Below are 16,803 nucleotides of genomic sequence, written 5' to 3' on the forward strand. Positions count from 1 at the left end.
GTTTGTTTGTTTGCTGTTGTTGTTGTTTTATCTCCCACATATGAGTGAAATCATAGGGTATCTTGCTTTCTCTGTCTGACTTATTTCATTAGCATAATGTCCTCAAGGTCCATCTACATTGTCTCAAATGGCAAGATTTCATTATTTTTACAGCTTAGTAGTATCCTATTGTGTGTATATATGTATATATATACACACACACTATATATATATATATCTATCTATCTCACATCTTCTTTATCCATTCATCCATTGATGGGCAGTTAGGTTGTTTCCAAGTCTTGGCTATTGTGAATAATGCTGCAATGAACACAGCGGTGCATATATCTTTTTGAATTAGTGTTTTTGTATTTTTTGGATAAATACCTAGAAGTGGAATAGTTGGATCATATGGTAGTTCTATTTTTAATTTTTTGAGGAACCTCATAGTGTTTTCCATAGTGGCTGCACCAATTTACATTCCCACCAGCAATGTATGAGGGTTCCTTTTTCTCCACATCCTCTCCAACACTTGTTATTTCTTGTCTTGAGACAAGACATGAAGTGATATCTAATTGTGATTTTGATTTGCATTTCCTTAATAATTAGTGATGTTGAACATCCTTTCACGTGTCTGTTGGCCATTTGTATATCTTCTTTGGAAAAATGTCTGTTCAGATCTTTTGCCCATTGTTGAACAGGGTTTTTTTGTTGTTGTTGTTGAGGTCTTTATATATTTTGGATATTAATCCCTTATCAGATACATGCTTTGCAAATGTCTTCTCCCAGTTGCTGGGTTGTCTTTTTGTTTTGCTGATGGTTTCTTTTCCAATGCAGAAGCTTTTTAATTTGATGTAGTCTCATTTGTTTCCCTTGCCTGAAGAGACATGATATTAACAAGGTACTGCTAAAACTTATGTCAAAGAGCATACTGCCTCTGTTTTCTTCTAGGAGTTTTATGGTTTCAGGTTTTACATTCAAGTCTTTAATCCATTTTGAGTTAATTTTTGTGTATGGTGTAAGATATTGGTCTTCTTTCACTTTTTGCATGTGGCTGTCCTGTTTTCACAACACCATTTATTGAAGAGACTTTCCTTTCTCCATTTTAAGTTCTTAGCTCCTTTGTCGAAAAGTAGCCATCTGTAGATGTGTGGGTTTATTTCTGGGTTCTCCATTCTGTTCCACTGATCTGCGTGTCTGTTTTTTTTCCTAGTACCATGCTGTTTTGATTACTACGGCTTTGTAGTATATTTTGAAATCAGGGAATGTGATACCTCCAGCTTTGTTCTCTTTTCTCAGGATTGCTTTGGCTATTTGGGGTCTTTTGTTGTTCCATATAAATTTTAGAATTCTTTGTTCTATTTCCGTGAAAAATGTGGTGAGACTTTGATAGAGATTGCACTGAATCTGTAGATTGCTTTAGGAAATATAGATATTTTAACTATATTAATTCTTCCAATCCATGAACATTGAATATCTTTCCATTGCTTTGACTCTACCTGGCAAGGATATGATTCAGAATGGAAGGAGAGAGAAAGATTTTTCCAAACAAGCAAAAACTAAAGGAGTTCATCACCACCAAAACAGCCTTACAAGAAATGTTAAAGGAACTTATTTAAGTGGAAAAGAAAAGCCCACAAATAGGAACAAGAAAATTATCAAAGAAAAAATATCAGTAGTGAAGGCAAATATGCAGGAAAGCTAGTGGATCAACCACCTATAACGCCCATACGATGGTCGAAAGACGAAAGTACTGAAATCATCTGTATCTATGACAAGAGGTTAAGGGATACGCAAAAATAAAAGAGGTAAAATATGATATCAAAAACATAAAACATGGTGGGGGGGAAGTAAAATTGTAGGCTCAATTCTTCTTCTCCCCTTTAACTGGCTCAGTTTTGGCTTCCTTCCTCTCTCTACTGGACCATGCTGCTGAAGTTTTGGCATGTTTCAAACCTGAGCCTCACGAGTGAAGACTCAGCTGCGCATTATGTAGAGTAGCAGTTCTCAAAGTCCAGTCCCCAGACCGCTACGGGTCCCTTGGGACCCTTACAGAGAGGCTGTGGGGGAAAACTTTTCATAATTATGTCGACTTTATTTGCCTTTCTTACTATGTTGACATTTGCACTGATGGCACAAAAGCAATAGAGGGTAAAAGGGCTGGTGCCTCAGGACAAATCCGAGCAGAAGCAGCAAACTATACTAACAATCACTGCATTCCTCATCGCCATGCATTTGCAGTAAAAAAAATTTTTAAAAAAGCCATTTTTTTATTTTAACAGTGTCCTTGGTGAATTATGAGTTTTATTAAATCTCAACCCTTGAGTCTTTGTAATATTCCATGTAATAGAATGGGAAGTGTGCATAAAGCGCTTCCTCCTCATTCTGAAATATGATGCTTATCTCTGGGAAAAAGCACTTGTGCAATTGTTTAAGTTGCAAGCGGAACTAGTGGCTTTTCTCGTGGAACGTCAGTTTTATTTAAAAGAATGACTGATATATAAACTACAGTTATTTTGACTTGGGTATTTGCTAGACATTTTCTAAAAAATGGACGAAGTTAGCCTGTCTCTTAAAGGAAAACAACTGACAGCATTTGTTGTCAATAGTAAAACCAGAGCATTCAAGCAAAAATGCAAACACTGGACAACTTGTACTCGCTGCTATAAGCTTGAGACTTTCCCAATACTTAAGGCTTTTCTGATGAGAAATGTGATTCCTTAATATTGTATAATGACATAATGTCCACATTTGGGAAATCTGCACAACTCAGGAAAGCAATATTTTCTAAATGACCAATACATGATGCGATAAAATCATGCATGGTTCAAAGATGTTTTCAAGATGCAAGAAGACCAAAGGATGTTAATGTGATAGGGCTACAAAAAGTTCACTGAGACAGTTTCAGATTTCATACTGCAAGTAACCTGTAAGAAACCACCGCTTGTAGAGTTTTGTTTTAATGTCAAAGAGCAACAGCCACAATTATCTGCAAAGGCTGTTAAAGTATGCTTCCTTTTTCCAACTATATCTGAATGGAGCTGTATCTCCTTCATAAACTTCAGTGAAAACGACATACAGAGGCAGATTGAATACAGAAGCAGATATTAGAATCCAGCTGTCTTTTGTCAAGCCAGACATTGAAGAGATTTGCAAAATGAAGAACAATGTCACTCTTTTCACTAAAATTTCTTTGTTTTTTTAAAAAAATATTTATTTTCATAAAATGTTATTTATGTTAAAAGACATTGGGTTTATTATTGTTATTCTTAAAAAAGTGAATATTTTTTAAATGTCTCAATTTTAACTTATAATATGGTAAATATCAATACATGTAAGTCACATAAAGAATTCTTTTGGAGTCTTCAATGATTTTAAGGGTATAAAGAGGGTTGAGAACCACTGACATTATTTAAAATAAAAGAAATGCTGCCATTTATTAGCTGACTAAAGGTTCAGATTTTCCACATCATTCCAGATAATTTATGCAATTTTTATTCTCTTTACGCAATAAATAGCTAGGGCATAATTTGTTTTGTAAAAAGTATTACTCATTAGCGATAGTCTGTTAAAAATATGTTTAAATATTAATAGCAAATAACTACACAGCAAAACAAATCAAGGCTAGAAAGGGAATAAAGTAATCTCCTAAATTAAAACAAAAACGAATAGACACAGAGCACTCGTTACCAAATTCCCAAGGGTAGAAACTTGGACTGAAATGATTATAAAGAAGGAAATTCTAAGACGGAATGTGTTTTATACAAAAACAAACCTCTATTCTCATCTAATAGAAATCTAGGATCATTAACAAGAATATTTTCACTGATTGTAATTGTTGTGGTGGCGGGAAGTGAGAAGGAATCAAAAAATTTCTCATTGTAGATGCTCATCCTGTAGGGTGGGGCAATCGGCTTGAAGTTGAACTGTTCACATTTGAGGTGTAAAACTCTGGCATTCAAGTCATGGCTTTATTAAAGTGAGTAGTGGCTAGAACTGGAGCTCAGAGGACCCCTTTGCCAGAGGTCCAGACACTTCGTCATTGTCCTTGCTGGTCACTGAGCAGTAACTCTGAATGTCAGTGAGTTTTCGTTCTTTCTTCAGCAATGTGATGGCATAAAATACTGATATATCTACAATGCAAATTTTAAGTTCTACACAAAAAACTAAGACGTTCTTCTCCATTTTTAGATTTTTGAATGTAGCAAAATAGATTTTGGATGAATTGGTGGATGTAATTGATCCAAGTTTTCAGAAAGCTTTTGTAAACTTTCCACATAAAAAGTCGTTTTAAAACAGAGGCATCATGGAATTGAAGCTGGAGTGAGGGAGGAGCACATTGTTGATATGGAGTCAGTAGGAATCAGAAATAAAGGGTTGAGATAAAGAAGCACTTTATTGCATGGTGACGTGTGTTAAGCCTGGTCCTACTTTTAAATAATCTTGAAAATTTACCATTTATAGAGGGTACTGTGGTATTCCAGGGAGGGAAATGCTGGAATAAACTGTAGGAATGTCTGTCATCGTAGGGTAAGGAGACACAAAAATAGTCAATGAATCTTAAAAGGGATTTCTCTTCCCTCTGCACTTTATTAAGCATTTACTACAGGCCAGGTATGTAGAGTATTAGGCATTTTGAAATGAATTATGTCAAGTTTGTGAGATATCACTTTTCCATTTTTACAAATGAAGAAACTGAGGTTTATCATGGTTCAGTAACTTATCCTTGGGATCAGAATCTATAAGTAGTGGAGCTAGGAATTCATTTTGGAACCTTAGATTCCAAAATTCCTTTCTATTAGTAGAAGCATTTTAATACTCTGTAAAGGAGAGATTTTGAAGCATGAGTTACAATCCAAGCAAGACACCCAGAAATAAGTACAGATGAATGGCTCTCAATCAGTGGGGCAAGAAGTCATTCCATGAAGTCTACACATCATGTATGCACCAAGAATTGTCTCTAGACTCAATAATCAAATCTACAAACGGGAGGGCTATTTTTAAAGGAAGTATCTAGATGATCCTGTAATTAGATAGAAATTTATTTAAATCCTTGTGGAATTAATAGTGGTTTTTGGAAGTTTACTTTCTTAGTCAGTAGTTACTGGAGATATAATTAGTTTCATCTGAGGGTGTTGAAATTTTTTATTTTAAAATGGCATTTTTATACTTATATAGTTAGGAACCACTATTGTAAATTATTCTCTAGGCTTTTCTGACACCTTCTAGGGTTGAGTTGGGTGTCCTTCCTTTGTTATCTCACGGTGTTGCTTAGATACCCTAATTCCATTTAACAAGCTTGTATTGTGTGCTTATTTATTTGTTTATTTGAATTCTTTTATTCTATTAAGGGACTGGGCTAGGTGCTGATAATACAAAAAAGATTAAGATTCCTTTCCTCTTACTTGTAATCATCTGATTAATTGGCTATTTCATGGATGTCACAGGGAGCAGATTGTATATTCCAAAGATGACTACAGCAAGATCTCCCATTCTACAGGATTTTCTAAAATCTCGCTACTCCTTCATCAAGAGGTAGAGTCTAATTTCCTTCTTTCTGAATCTGGATGGCTTTATACTTACCTGTTGCTTGTAACTATTGAAATATAGCAGAAGTGACACTATATGACTTCCAAGACTAGGTCAGTAAAAGCAGTGCAACTTTCATCTTGCTTGCTGGAAGCCCTCACCTCGGAGCCCTAAGCTACTATGTAAACAGTCAGACTGCTGTGAGGCTGCCATGTTGTAAGGAAGACGAAGTTAGCTCATGTGAAGAGACCACATGGAAAGAGCTTAAAGCTACATGAAGAGAGAATTGTCCAGCCACATTCCAGCCTGCTCTCACTTGAGCTGTCATCTGACTGCTACATCATGAGAGACTTGAGCCAGAACCTCCTAACTGAGCCCTTTCTGGATTCCTGACCCACAGAAATCATGAGAGATAATACAATTATTGTTGCTGTTTTGTCACTAAGTTTTGGGATGATTTATTATGCAGCAACAGCTAAATAAAACAAGACTTTTTAAATCTTGAATTATTTGTTCTGTTTTCTCCATTGGATTAAAAAGCCTTAGAGACAATAATTTCTGGCTTAGACCTTCTTCTTCCTCCTTTTTTCCCTGTAATTTTTTCACGGTGCCTGAAGAGGGAGCTCTCTATATAGGAGAGACTTGTGGGTGCCCAAATATATGTTGTTGCTCATTGACTTGCCATTGACATATACAATATTGACTGACAACTGGCTTCCACTCCTGACTTAAAGGTGACATGGCAATTCTCTGTTATTCTAAGAAGAGTATCTAAAGTTGTGAGTTCTAAAGCTTAATCCCCACACACAGCTATGAATCAGCCTGGTGCCCCAGGCCAGCAAATTAACACATTAGTTTCATTGTCGTTAAGATGCTGAAAAGATATTAAAATTTCTTGACATCTGAGGGCCATTATACAGGACAATTACTTGTCATTCATAATTGTTTTGTGTGTATAAAAATTGAACTTTGAAATAAATTTATTGGCAGAGATAGGAAAACCACAAGCCCAAACTAAATCTAATTAGAAGATTGGTTCCTTTAGATAAAATTAAATCCAGGTAAGATTTTTTTTCCTCAAGGTAGATTAGCCCTAAGCTAACATCCACTGCCAATCCTCCTCTTTTTTTTTGCTGAAGAAGATGGGCCCTGAGCTGACATCCGTGCCCATCCTCCTGTATTTTTCTATGTGGGATCCCTGCCACAGCATGGCTTGATAAGTGGTGCTTAGGTTTGCACCTGTGATACAAACCAACGAACCCGGAGCAGCTGACGTGGAGCAAGTGAACCCAAGGGCTGCACCGCCAGTCCGGCCCACAAATAGGACCTTGTTTTGAGCCCTCAGTGTCAGGGTGGAGGAATTTGGTAGTCACTATTGTGCATATCAAAAGGGACCATAAGTTCTGAGTGGTTAGCTCATACAGCAATGGGTTTAATGAAATAATCATGGTGAAGAAGTCTTATCCTTAGAATGTCCAGATGAAAACCCATGGCTACCTCCCTCTTAGCTTCCACAAAGACAAGTCCATGTCTTGAGATGCTTCTCTAGGAAATTTAGGTTGGTCTTAGAATGCACAGCCAGTGTGCAGGAGGCTCTGAAGATCCTGTGACTAAAAGGGATTCTGAACTGGCATCCTTGCCGAAGTGAGATTCTCCTCCATGTTCCTCTCTTACATTCCTAAACAAAGAAATCAATATGGAACCCAAGTATGTTAATCCTTGTTTGGAATTATTAAGATTTTGCCTTTCAACTTTTTTGATTCAGTTTATTTAAACATTCAGCTTGTGGTTTTTTCTTTCTAATTTTCTAGATGTTGCGTCTAGAGAATTGTCTCAGTTGAAGACGGCTATAATCTGCAGGCTGTAGCAGAGGCCCAATGACTGCTTGAGGATGGAATTTGACAGGGGTAAACTATGTAAGCACTGACAGCGGGCAGGCAATGGGATGGGAAAGAGAGAAAAATCACAAGTTTTAGATCATTTTTCTGCTTGGGTTACCAGAAAGTTGCAGGTGTGGGTAAGGGGGAAGACACTATGGCAGTAGCAGACTAAAACAGTGGGTACATTTTCTCCTCCTTTGTGTCTCCATCTGGCTGACTTCTGGCTGAAACCTAGAAGAAAGAAAGGAGATAATAATATAGGAAAATAGCTCTTCTTTTAAGGGGCAGTGAAAGTTGTTTGAGATGGAGTAATATCTAATGCGGTTGGATTTTGTTTCGGCAAATTAAATGTGATTTTATGAATAAATTAATTAAAATTATAATAAAAATAGAAATTAAAAAATAATTGACCTTATAATCAATGGAGAGAATATTATGTTGTATGATAAACTTGTATGTTGTATGAATGAAATTGTTTATATTTATGTAGTAAGGTGTTAAAATCTTTAGATTTAAAGCCGTATGTGTTGGTTTGGGTTCTCCAGAGAAACAGAACCAATGGTCTAAGTTCCAGTCTGAGTCTGAAGGCCTGAGAATCAGGAGAGTCGAAGGCGTAAGTTCCAGTCTGAGTCTGAGTCCAAAAGCAGGAGAAGACCGATGTCCCAGCTGGAAGACAGTCAGGCAGAGAGAGAGCAAATTCCCCTTACTCTGCCTTTTTGTTCCATTCGGGCCTCCAAGGTATTGGATGAAGCCCACCCACATTGGAGAGGGCCATCTGCTTACTCAGTCCACCAACTCAATGTTAATCTCATCCAGAAACCCCCTCACAGATACACTAGAGATAGTGTTTAACCAAGCGGTCCAGTCAAGTTGACACATAAAATTAACCATCACACCATCTATTTGTGCCTCCAAGTATACTAAATGGAAAAAAGCATTCATGTTAATATTTGACAGAGTTATAAGTCAAAAAGAGGATAATTGAAAATCATCTTGATAATATAAACCTTTTCTCACATTTATGTTATTTACAAAACATTATTTTAAAAATAAATGACTTGTAAACTTCAGTACTTTATAAAGAACAGGAGTAAGGTGTTAATAAATAATTTTGCTTCATTAATCGGAAAGAGTCTAAAGTGGGTAAATGCATAATATTAAATAATACGTGTATTTACCAGTTTTGGACTTTCAGAGAAGGCACATAATTTTTAGTTTATAACTCAAAATATTAAAATTTCATGGCAATACTTATGATTTTAGTCACTGGCACACTTGATTTTGATGTTGTGTTTTGTTTGGTTTGCATTGACATTAATATTTCAAGCTAAAGAAATAATAATAAAGGATAGATTCAACGTATATCCATGAAAGTGTGGTTGTGTTAAATCATACGGAAACATTTGGCCTGTTTTCTATCATTTCCATTTCTCACTCTTCTGTTATGTTCTGCATCACTGGGGGCCAAACTCTGCACCTATGTTTCTGGGGTTCCCATATTAGCTGGCTTCTGGCTGTGTTCACTCAGTGGGAGGCACTGGAAGGAGATATGAAGGTGGAAGAAAGAGAAAAGCCAGAACATTTCTCCCTCTGTCTTGGATGGCATTTCTGGTAGCAGCTGAAATTCTTCTGTGGCTCTAGATCTCTATGGATGATCTTTCCAAGACTCAGCTTTCACTGGGTGTACCCAGCCCGCGGCCTCAGTAGCACCACCTCCTCTCTTTGTGCCTCCAGCCTAGTACTGGTAGCAATGTATTACTGTTGCTAATCTCTGGGTTGCCTCACTGTCTCCTGTTTGGCTTCTCACTATTCTATCACCTTTGTAACCAATTCCCCGGATTAAATAATCTCTATTATAAACATTTCAAGTGATTTCTGTTCTCCTGGGTGGAACTTGACTGATACTTTTATCAGTACCAGAAGGCAGGCAGGAAATAGTCCCTCAAGCTGGGGTTCTGTTTGAGAATAAATGCAGTGATAACGTCTTTTATGGGGAGGTGAGGATGTCGTTCCAGCAATTCATGGCTTGACTACCAAGCAGTGGTTCATCGGATCATCTGGGAGCTTGTTAGAAATGCAGAAACCAAGCCTTATCATAGACATACTGAAATAACATTTTCATTATAACAATATACTCAGAAGGTTGGCAGGCACATTAAAGTCTGAGGAGTACCGACCTCTGGCATGCATGGGCATTGAGATTACTTAAATTATCACCTGTGGTTGTTTAGCATGAAGTGCTATTTGAAGGCGATGCATTGGACAATCACGTAGTGGCTGTTTTTGACCAGCGTGGTAATAATGATGACTCTGATGGTGTTGGACAGTTACAGAAAGAAAACAATAAGCTTGGGGCTTCGAACTTGAAGTTCAAGATATGGATAGAGAACCAGATATCTTCTAAGGCAGCCTTAAAAGAATCTCTTATTTCTTGGAGCTGTAGGGTAGACATAGCTATGGACCAGGGCCTTAAATCCAATTACTTGAGTTGCAGAATGGCAATACAGGTTGAACATACAACCTTGTCAGGGTTAGGGAATAGTTAGGAAAAAGTGGGATCCTCAAAATTGGGATAAAGACATTCTGAGTGAAGCTGGAAGAAGCTGAGAACCTTGAATCCGTAATTCTCTCTGACCTTCCTTTGCAAGTAGAAGCTGCCATTCCTTGCCATTCAGAAGAAACTGATCTTTTTGTTACCAACTGAGTTCTCCCCTAACTGGGGAGAAACCTGAGGAAGAGCCCCTTGCCGTTCCTTGCAGGGCCCTTTCTCTGTTTGCTGTCGCAAATTTGAAACGAGATCAAAGATGAGCATTCAACAGCACAAGCTTTATTCAATGGCCAAAGAATGGAGAAGTGGGAACTAAATTTGCAAATCAACTTCTCAGCTCTTGGGGTGATTAAGCAGCTGTTATAAGTGGTCGAGGTAATGAAGGGGAGGAATATTCACAGTTATCTGGGGAAATGGGCAGGATTTTCTAGGAATGGGGTGCCACCTCTTTTCCTCCCTTACTTGGTCTGGAGTTTCCTGACATGTCTGCGGGTGGGTGTGTTATTTAGTATGGTAATGTACTACAGTGAACATATAATGAGCTGTGGGGTCTATGTCCGGTCAAGTCAGACCGCCATGCTGCCTTCAACCGGTTTTAACTGGTTTTGACCTATGTCTCAGCCATCTTTTCCTTTCTCTCTTTGTGTTTCCTGTACACTAAAGATAACATCTTAGGCTTGTCCTGAGTAGGGCTGTGGTTAATGTCTTATGGGGTTGGTGGGCCAGGTAACATCTCCTTGCTCAAAGTTTGTGAATAACTTTATCTAAGGCAGTTGTCTGGTGAGGGCATGTGACTCTTCTTCAGGACCAGTGGTTTTGAACTTTAGGATGCGTCAAAATCACCTGGACAATGGGCCCCATTCCCAGAATTTCTGATTCGGTAAATCTGTATGGGGCCCAAGAAATTGCATTTAAACAACTTCCAAGGTAATTCTGATGTATCTGCTCTGTGACCACACTTTAGGACCACAGCTCATGACCCTGAATATCCTTCAATGCCTCCAAACTCAGAGTGGAGTCATATCTCAGGATGCTCTGAGCTTACACACACCCCCCCCAAATGAACTTGCTAATTTGTACAGGCAGGAGGAAGCTGGGAACAAACATGAGAAAGGATTCTAAAAATATCAGACCCAGAAGAGCATTTTGCCGGATTAGGCTGAATTTATCATTATGGGTGCACCCTGGAGTTAACGTGTTCGTTCTCGCAGCTCGAAATGGCTCTATCAGTTTTGTTTGGTTGGTTACTGAAGTTTGGATTCAATGGTTGTCTAAGTTCCCTGACAACGTGGAGAGGGTTATCTACGGACTAAGGGAGAATGTTGAAATAGATTCATTATATGCACACCTGCTTATCTTCTCCTTGGCTATGTTTTCTGGGAGAGCCCAGGGAACATTCTCGTCAATAAGACATTGATAAATGATGTGAGAATAACATGAACATGCTTGAAAGGCTGTATTTTAGTTGTCCTCTCTAGGCTGGAGATGACAATGGGAGAGGGCACCACTGAATTAAGTTCCCTGATTGCACCAGGATGATGGCATCCCAGGACATTAGAGGCTAGATTTTAGAAATAAATCATCGGAGACAAAGTGGGTGCAATCATAGTAATGAACAGCAAGAGTGACAATCTTAGTGCTTTGGTCAAGGGGATCTGTGATGGTGATTAATTGATCACCATGTTTTTAGAAATAAAATTAATGAGAAGTTTATTAAAGTATTACTAATTTTAGCTAAGTGGAAAAACTCTTGATCTAGCAAGAAGAAATCTTACTTCAATTTCCAAAGTGGAAATTCGTGATTTCATATATGTCACATTTATATGTCACAGATATGTCAATTTACAGACCAAAGATAAAGTTCTTTGACTGAAAGGGAGACCACGTCCCCGGAGGAAGGGCCCTCCAACACTGCTGCAAATATGTACTTTACGTCTTCCTCTAAGTCTTTTCCAAAGGGACCTGTGACCATTTACTAGGGTGACTATTTACTATGATGAATGAATTAATTCTAATCCCTAAGGCCCTGAAATGTCCCTATAGTCTTCTGGTCAGAGCAGGGGGTTCTGGAAGTCAGGTGATAGATGAAATTTTGGCCTGAATCTCTCTCATCATGGATCCAGAGGTCAGAAGACCAAATTCGTGACTATTTTTCTCCAGTTCTTAAATACTTACTTGAAACGAAGTTACCTGGGAATGGGCAGAATCTCCACATTGACTCCTTGACACATGGAGTGAGGGTTATTATGGCAGGAAAAGCCAATGGAAGCTCCAGGAGCTGCCACTCCCTACCCAAATTAATAAACCAAAGCAGAATTGCCTCCCCAGACATAAGTGCCATGCCAAAGACTTGAAATATGTGGAAGTGGTGATTATTAACTCATCTCTATTTCACGTGCCAGTTTAGTGCAAAAATTGGATGGATCTTGGAGAACGACTGTGAATTATTGTGAACTTTATCAGGTAGTGACTCCAACTGCAGCTGCTTTATTAGATGTGGATCTGGTAGCCAGAGGCCCCAAGGTATGTTTCTCAAGTCAATAAAAACAGCTCCTGGCGTCTTTTATACTGTTATTGATCTTAGAAATGTCTTTTCCCCTAAGCAATCAACGAAGACAATCAAAAGCCATTTGCTTTTGTCTGGTAGGGACAAGAGGACATCTTCACAGTTTTACTTCAGGGTTCTATCACTCACCTCTTCTCTGTCATAGTCTGCAAAGACTTTTTACTGTCTGGACACTCCTCATAGTATAATACTAGTTCATTCCATTGGTTGAACATGGTGACTAGGGAGTAAAGCAAGTGCCATAGATGCTTTAGTAAGGCTCATGTGTGTCAGAGGGGGGGGGATAAACCAGTGAAATACTGATGAGGGTTTTGAGAACCCAGGGTCCAGGGCACGTCTGGATAAACCTTGGAGAAGAAAGCAACTGCCTAATTCCAAGACCTAGCCTAATCAAGACACATATTCCCCGTGGGAGCAAGGCTGGAGCAAGGTCAATAGCCTTACCAGGGCAGGGCGGAGAGGCTGGCCTGGGATTCCTCTAGTTAAGAGACATCAGGGAAACCTGGTTGCTGGAGAAACCCCTGGTCCCATCAGGGAGCAAGTCCAAACGTGGACTGTGTGTTGCCAATTTGTAGCGGCTGCCTTGAGTGATTTCCGGGGGATGGGTTTCCTCAATCCTGGAGGCTATGCAGGTGTTCTGGGCCAGGCCCTGGCTCCACAGGCCTGGAGGGCCCTGGCTGACCAATGCCAGCTGACGGGGTGTGTACTGCGCATGTGCACCACTGCAGTTCAGGGCCGCCAGGGATCTGAAACAGGGGAAGGGTCTGGAGAGGCCTTGTCCCAGGAGTGGGTTTATGCCTAACTGCAAGCCCTAGACTACACAAGTGTGCATATTACCCCTGAAAGCACAGCTGGAGAATACTGGGCTGTCTTAGCCAGGACCCAATCAGGCAGCAAAAGCAAATGGGGACTGAATGTCTCCAGTTTAAAGCTGCTGCCTGAAAATGATTCTCGGAGGGTTGGCTCCCTCCACCCTAGAGGATCTTAGGTGGTTGAGGACAGCCAGCGCTCCACAGGCCTGGAGGGCCCTGCCTTCCCAAGTCAGGCTCCCAGGGTGAGTACTGAGCATCCGTGGGCCTTATAGGTCAGGGTACCAGGGACCCGGAGCAAGGCTTCTGTCGGGAGAGGCCAGGTCACAGGAGCTGCCTCTTGGGGGTGCCAGGCATCTCCCTAAACAAAAGCCTTACCTACCCAATGGGGAACATTCCCCCTGAAGGCAGTGTCGGAGACTATTCAACGGCTTGCCAGTGATGCAGGTAGGGCTGGTTAGAGTTCCTGGGAGCCTCGATTGCTGGAGGAGCCTGGACCCCACCAGGCAGCAAGTCCAAATGGGGACTAAATGTCACCAGTTTAAAGCTGCCACCTCAGAACAATAATGAGGGGTGGGCTCCCTCCATGCTGGAGGCTGTGCGGGTGGTTAGGGACCAGCTGGAGCGCCTCAGACCTGGAGGGCTGCTGCCCAAGGCTGGCTGACAGGGTGCGTACTGTGCAAGCGTGGCCCCGCAGGTCAGGGTAGCCGGGACCTGGAATAGGTAGGTGTTGGGAGAGGCCAGGTCACGGGAGCGGGCTCTAGGAGTACAAGGCATCTGACTAATTCCAAGCCGTAACCTACTCACAAGCCCATATTCCCCGTGAAGGCAGGTCTGGAACAATCTGGAGCCCTTTTCTAGGGTGGGCCCTTGCGGGGTGGTTGTGATATCCTCCAAGATGAGACACCTGGGTCCAGAGACACTTTAATCACCTGCAGAGCCATTTTCACATCCTGTGGGCTTGGGAGACACTGCATGATGTGTCTGCCTGGGAGCACTTGCTCCCAGACTTCAGGGACCTCCTAAAAGTGATTTATAGAAAAGGAGGTGCATTCTGAGAGGCATTACTGGCAAAAGTGAGACTGACCAGAGGACTGATGGATGAACAGGATGTCGGGAGAGATTTTGCATCCTAGCCAATGCCCACATTCAGGCCAAGCCCAAATCTGTTCTTGAGCAGCAACCAAGCACAGATGACACTGAAAAGATGCAGAGCTGCAAAGGAGACCCAGAGTGCCTCTTCAAGGACAACTGAGTGATAATTCTAACGACTAACCAGAAATGGAGCAATCGTGCAGCATTTATTTTATAAAATGTAGGGCTGGGAGTCAGGACATCTGGGTCTCTGGGGCCACCATGTCTAGAGGTCTCGGTTGCAGCCATATTGCAGGAAAACTTGCCTGTCCCACCTTATCAGAGTGCTTCAATGTGGAAAATGCTAATTTTGGTAAATTACTAACGATTCCTGACAAAAGTCAGATCTCACCTGTGCTAGCTGGAACAGTGCTTTGCGGGAGGCACCATTTTTAGGGTTGGATAGTACCAGAAAATTCTTGAACTGTGCCATTTAGCCACTCACACTTGGGCACCTCTGGGTCCCAGGTTCTCTTCTCTGAGCATCTGATACTTTGGGAACCGACCAAACTATAGCCAGGGTCACACTGGATGGCGACATTTTCAGGTGTAACATACTCATCCTTATCCTCAGACAGCTTTCCATTTTTTATCTCTGGTTTCATACACGTAGCTGTAATGGAAACATATTTTTTAACATTCTATGTTTCTTAGTAAAAGGCATCATAACAGCATTAGATAATGAGAATGATGAGAAATTCTGTTCATAAATTATACTCAGATCCCGCAAATTGTTCTGTTATCTTTCATTGTCATAATACAATAATATTATAATAGTAATAATATATATTACAGTAATAACTAACATTTATTGAGCAAGCACTATGTGTCAGTCTATGTGCTAAATTTTTTATGTGCCTTATCTCATTTAATCCTCACTACAACTCTATGAATTAGATACTCTTATTATCATCATTTTACCAACCAATAAACTGTAAAAGTTACATAATTTCCTCAGTGTCACATAGCTTTTAAGTAGCAGAATCTTTGTTCTCAATTGCTACACCCTATAGCCTTAATCTGCATATGGTCCTACATATGTACTTTTCATTGTTCTTGCCTCATAATCTTCCTGGGTTGAATGAAGTTGTTAGCAAAATGATGGAAATACCACATACATTGAAGAGACAAACCCAGTCCTTTTTTTTTTTTTTCAGTGAGGAAGATTGGCTCTGAGCTAACATCTTTTGCCAATCTTCCTCTTTTCTTTTCTCCCCAAAGCCCAGCACATAGCTGTATATCCTAGTTGTGAGTCCTTCTAGTTCTTCTGTGTGGGATGCCGCCACAGCACGGCCTGATGAGCAGTGTGTAGGTCCACGCCCAGGATCCAAACCAGAGAACCCTGGGCTGCTGAAGCAGAGCATGCACACTTAACCGGTATGCCACTTGGCCAGCCCCAAGACAAACCCATTCTTGACTCATCTTGTTGTTATAGCAGATTGACCAACCAGGAGCACCATCAGGTCATCGAAAATAAAAGGAAAAGGTCATGGAAAACGGGTGCCCATTACGAGGCTTTTGTGGAGATTTCTAACACTCCATGATTCGAGAATTAACAGTTGAGATTCTTCTTTCTTGGATGGTTGGAATTAATTCATGAAATTCTCATGAAAACTTTACTAGAGGCGCAAAGATATTCTCAGATAAAGGACATTGTCTCTAGATACTCTGGCAAGATACCTAAGAACCTGGTAGTAGTGGGTACCTCTGGAAAAGAGGTGAGCTGTGCTTTTGGAGGACAAGAGTGGGAAGTAAAGTTCATTTTCAATGTACCTGTTGATGCCTTGTTAAAGTTTACCATGCGTGATTTAAATATTCAAACTAACTAACTAACTAACTAACTAATTTATGTGGTACCTTTAATCAACAGGAAACACTGCTCTCAATATTGTCTAATTCTGTCTTCTTAGCAGTGGGCTGGAGGTGGAGCTGGAGCTGGCTTTACACTGAGGAGGTGAAGGCAACCAGCATGAAGACTTGCACAAGACGTTCTCCTCTCCAGCCGGGTCAGATCCTCCCTGACAGTCGTACGCGGCTTCAGAATAAGAAGGTATTAAAATATCGTCCTTGCTGTGGTGCGTGATGTCAGCAAGGGGGGGGCTATGTGTGAGCAGAGGCAGGAAGTATACCAGCAATGTCTGTACCTTCCTCTCGATTTTGTTGTCAACCTAAAACTACTCTAAAACAATAGTTTTTTTTATTTTTTATTTATTTAAAGATTTTATTTTTCTCCTTTTTCTCCCCAAAGCCCCCCGGTACATAGTTGTATATTTCGTTGTGGGTCCTTCTAGTTGTGGCATGTGGGACGCTGCCTCAGCGTGGTCTGATGAGCAGTGCCATGTCCGCACCCAGGATTCG

General features: G+C 40.5%; 1 protein-coding gene across 6 annotated transcripts in view; it reads right to left on the reverse strand.

Moving 5' to 3' along the window:
- Positions 1-4,173: 4,173 nt before the first annotated feature.
- Positions 4,174-16,803, reverse strand: part of LOC106822939 (zona pellucida sperm-binding protein 3 receptor-like) — a 51,239-nt gene continuing 38,609 nt past the window's right edge. The window contains exons 10-11 of one of the 6 annotated variants that reach the window (XM_070497527.1): positions 14,891-15,058; positions 4,174-7,619 (exon numbers count right to left, since the gene is read on the reverse strand). In XM_070497527.1, coding sequence (XP_070353628.1) covers positions 7,486-7,619; positions 14,891-15,058 — 302 coding nt within the window. In that variant the 3' untranslated portion in view covers positions 4,174-7,485. Of the gene's footprint in view, positions 7,620-14,593; positions 15,059-16,803 lie in introns of those variants that run through there. The other 5 variants (XM_070497526.1, XM_070497524.1, XM_070497525.1 and 2 more) reach the window with 5 other exon arrangements.

The sequence above is a fragment of the Equus asinus genome, chromosome 25, assembly GCF_041296235.1.
Source record: "Equus asinus isolate D_3611 breed Donkey chromosome 25, EquAss-T2T_v2, whole genome shotgun sequence".
Taxonomy (NCBI): domain Eukaryota; kingdom Metazoa; phylum Chordata; class Mammalia; order Perissodactyla; family Equidae; genus Equus; species Equus asinus.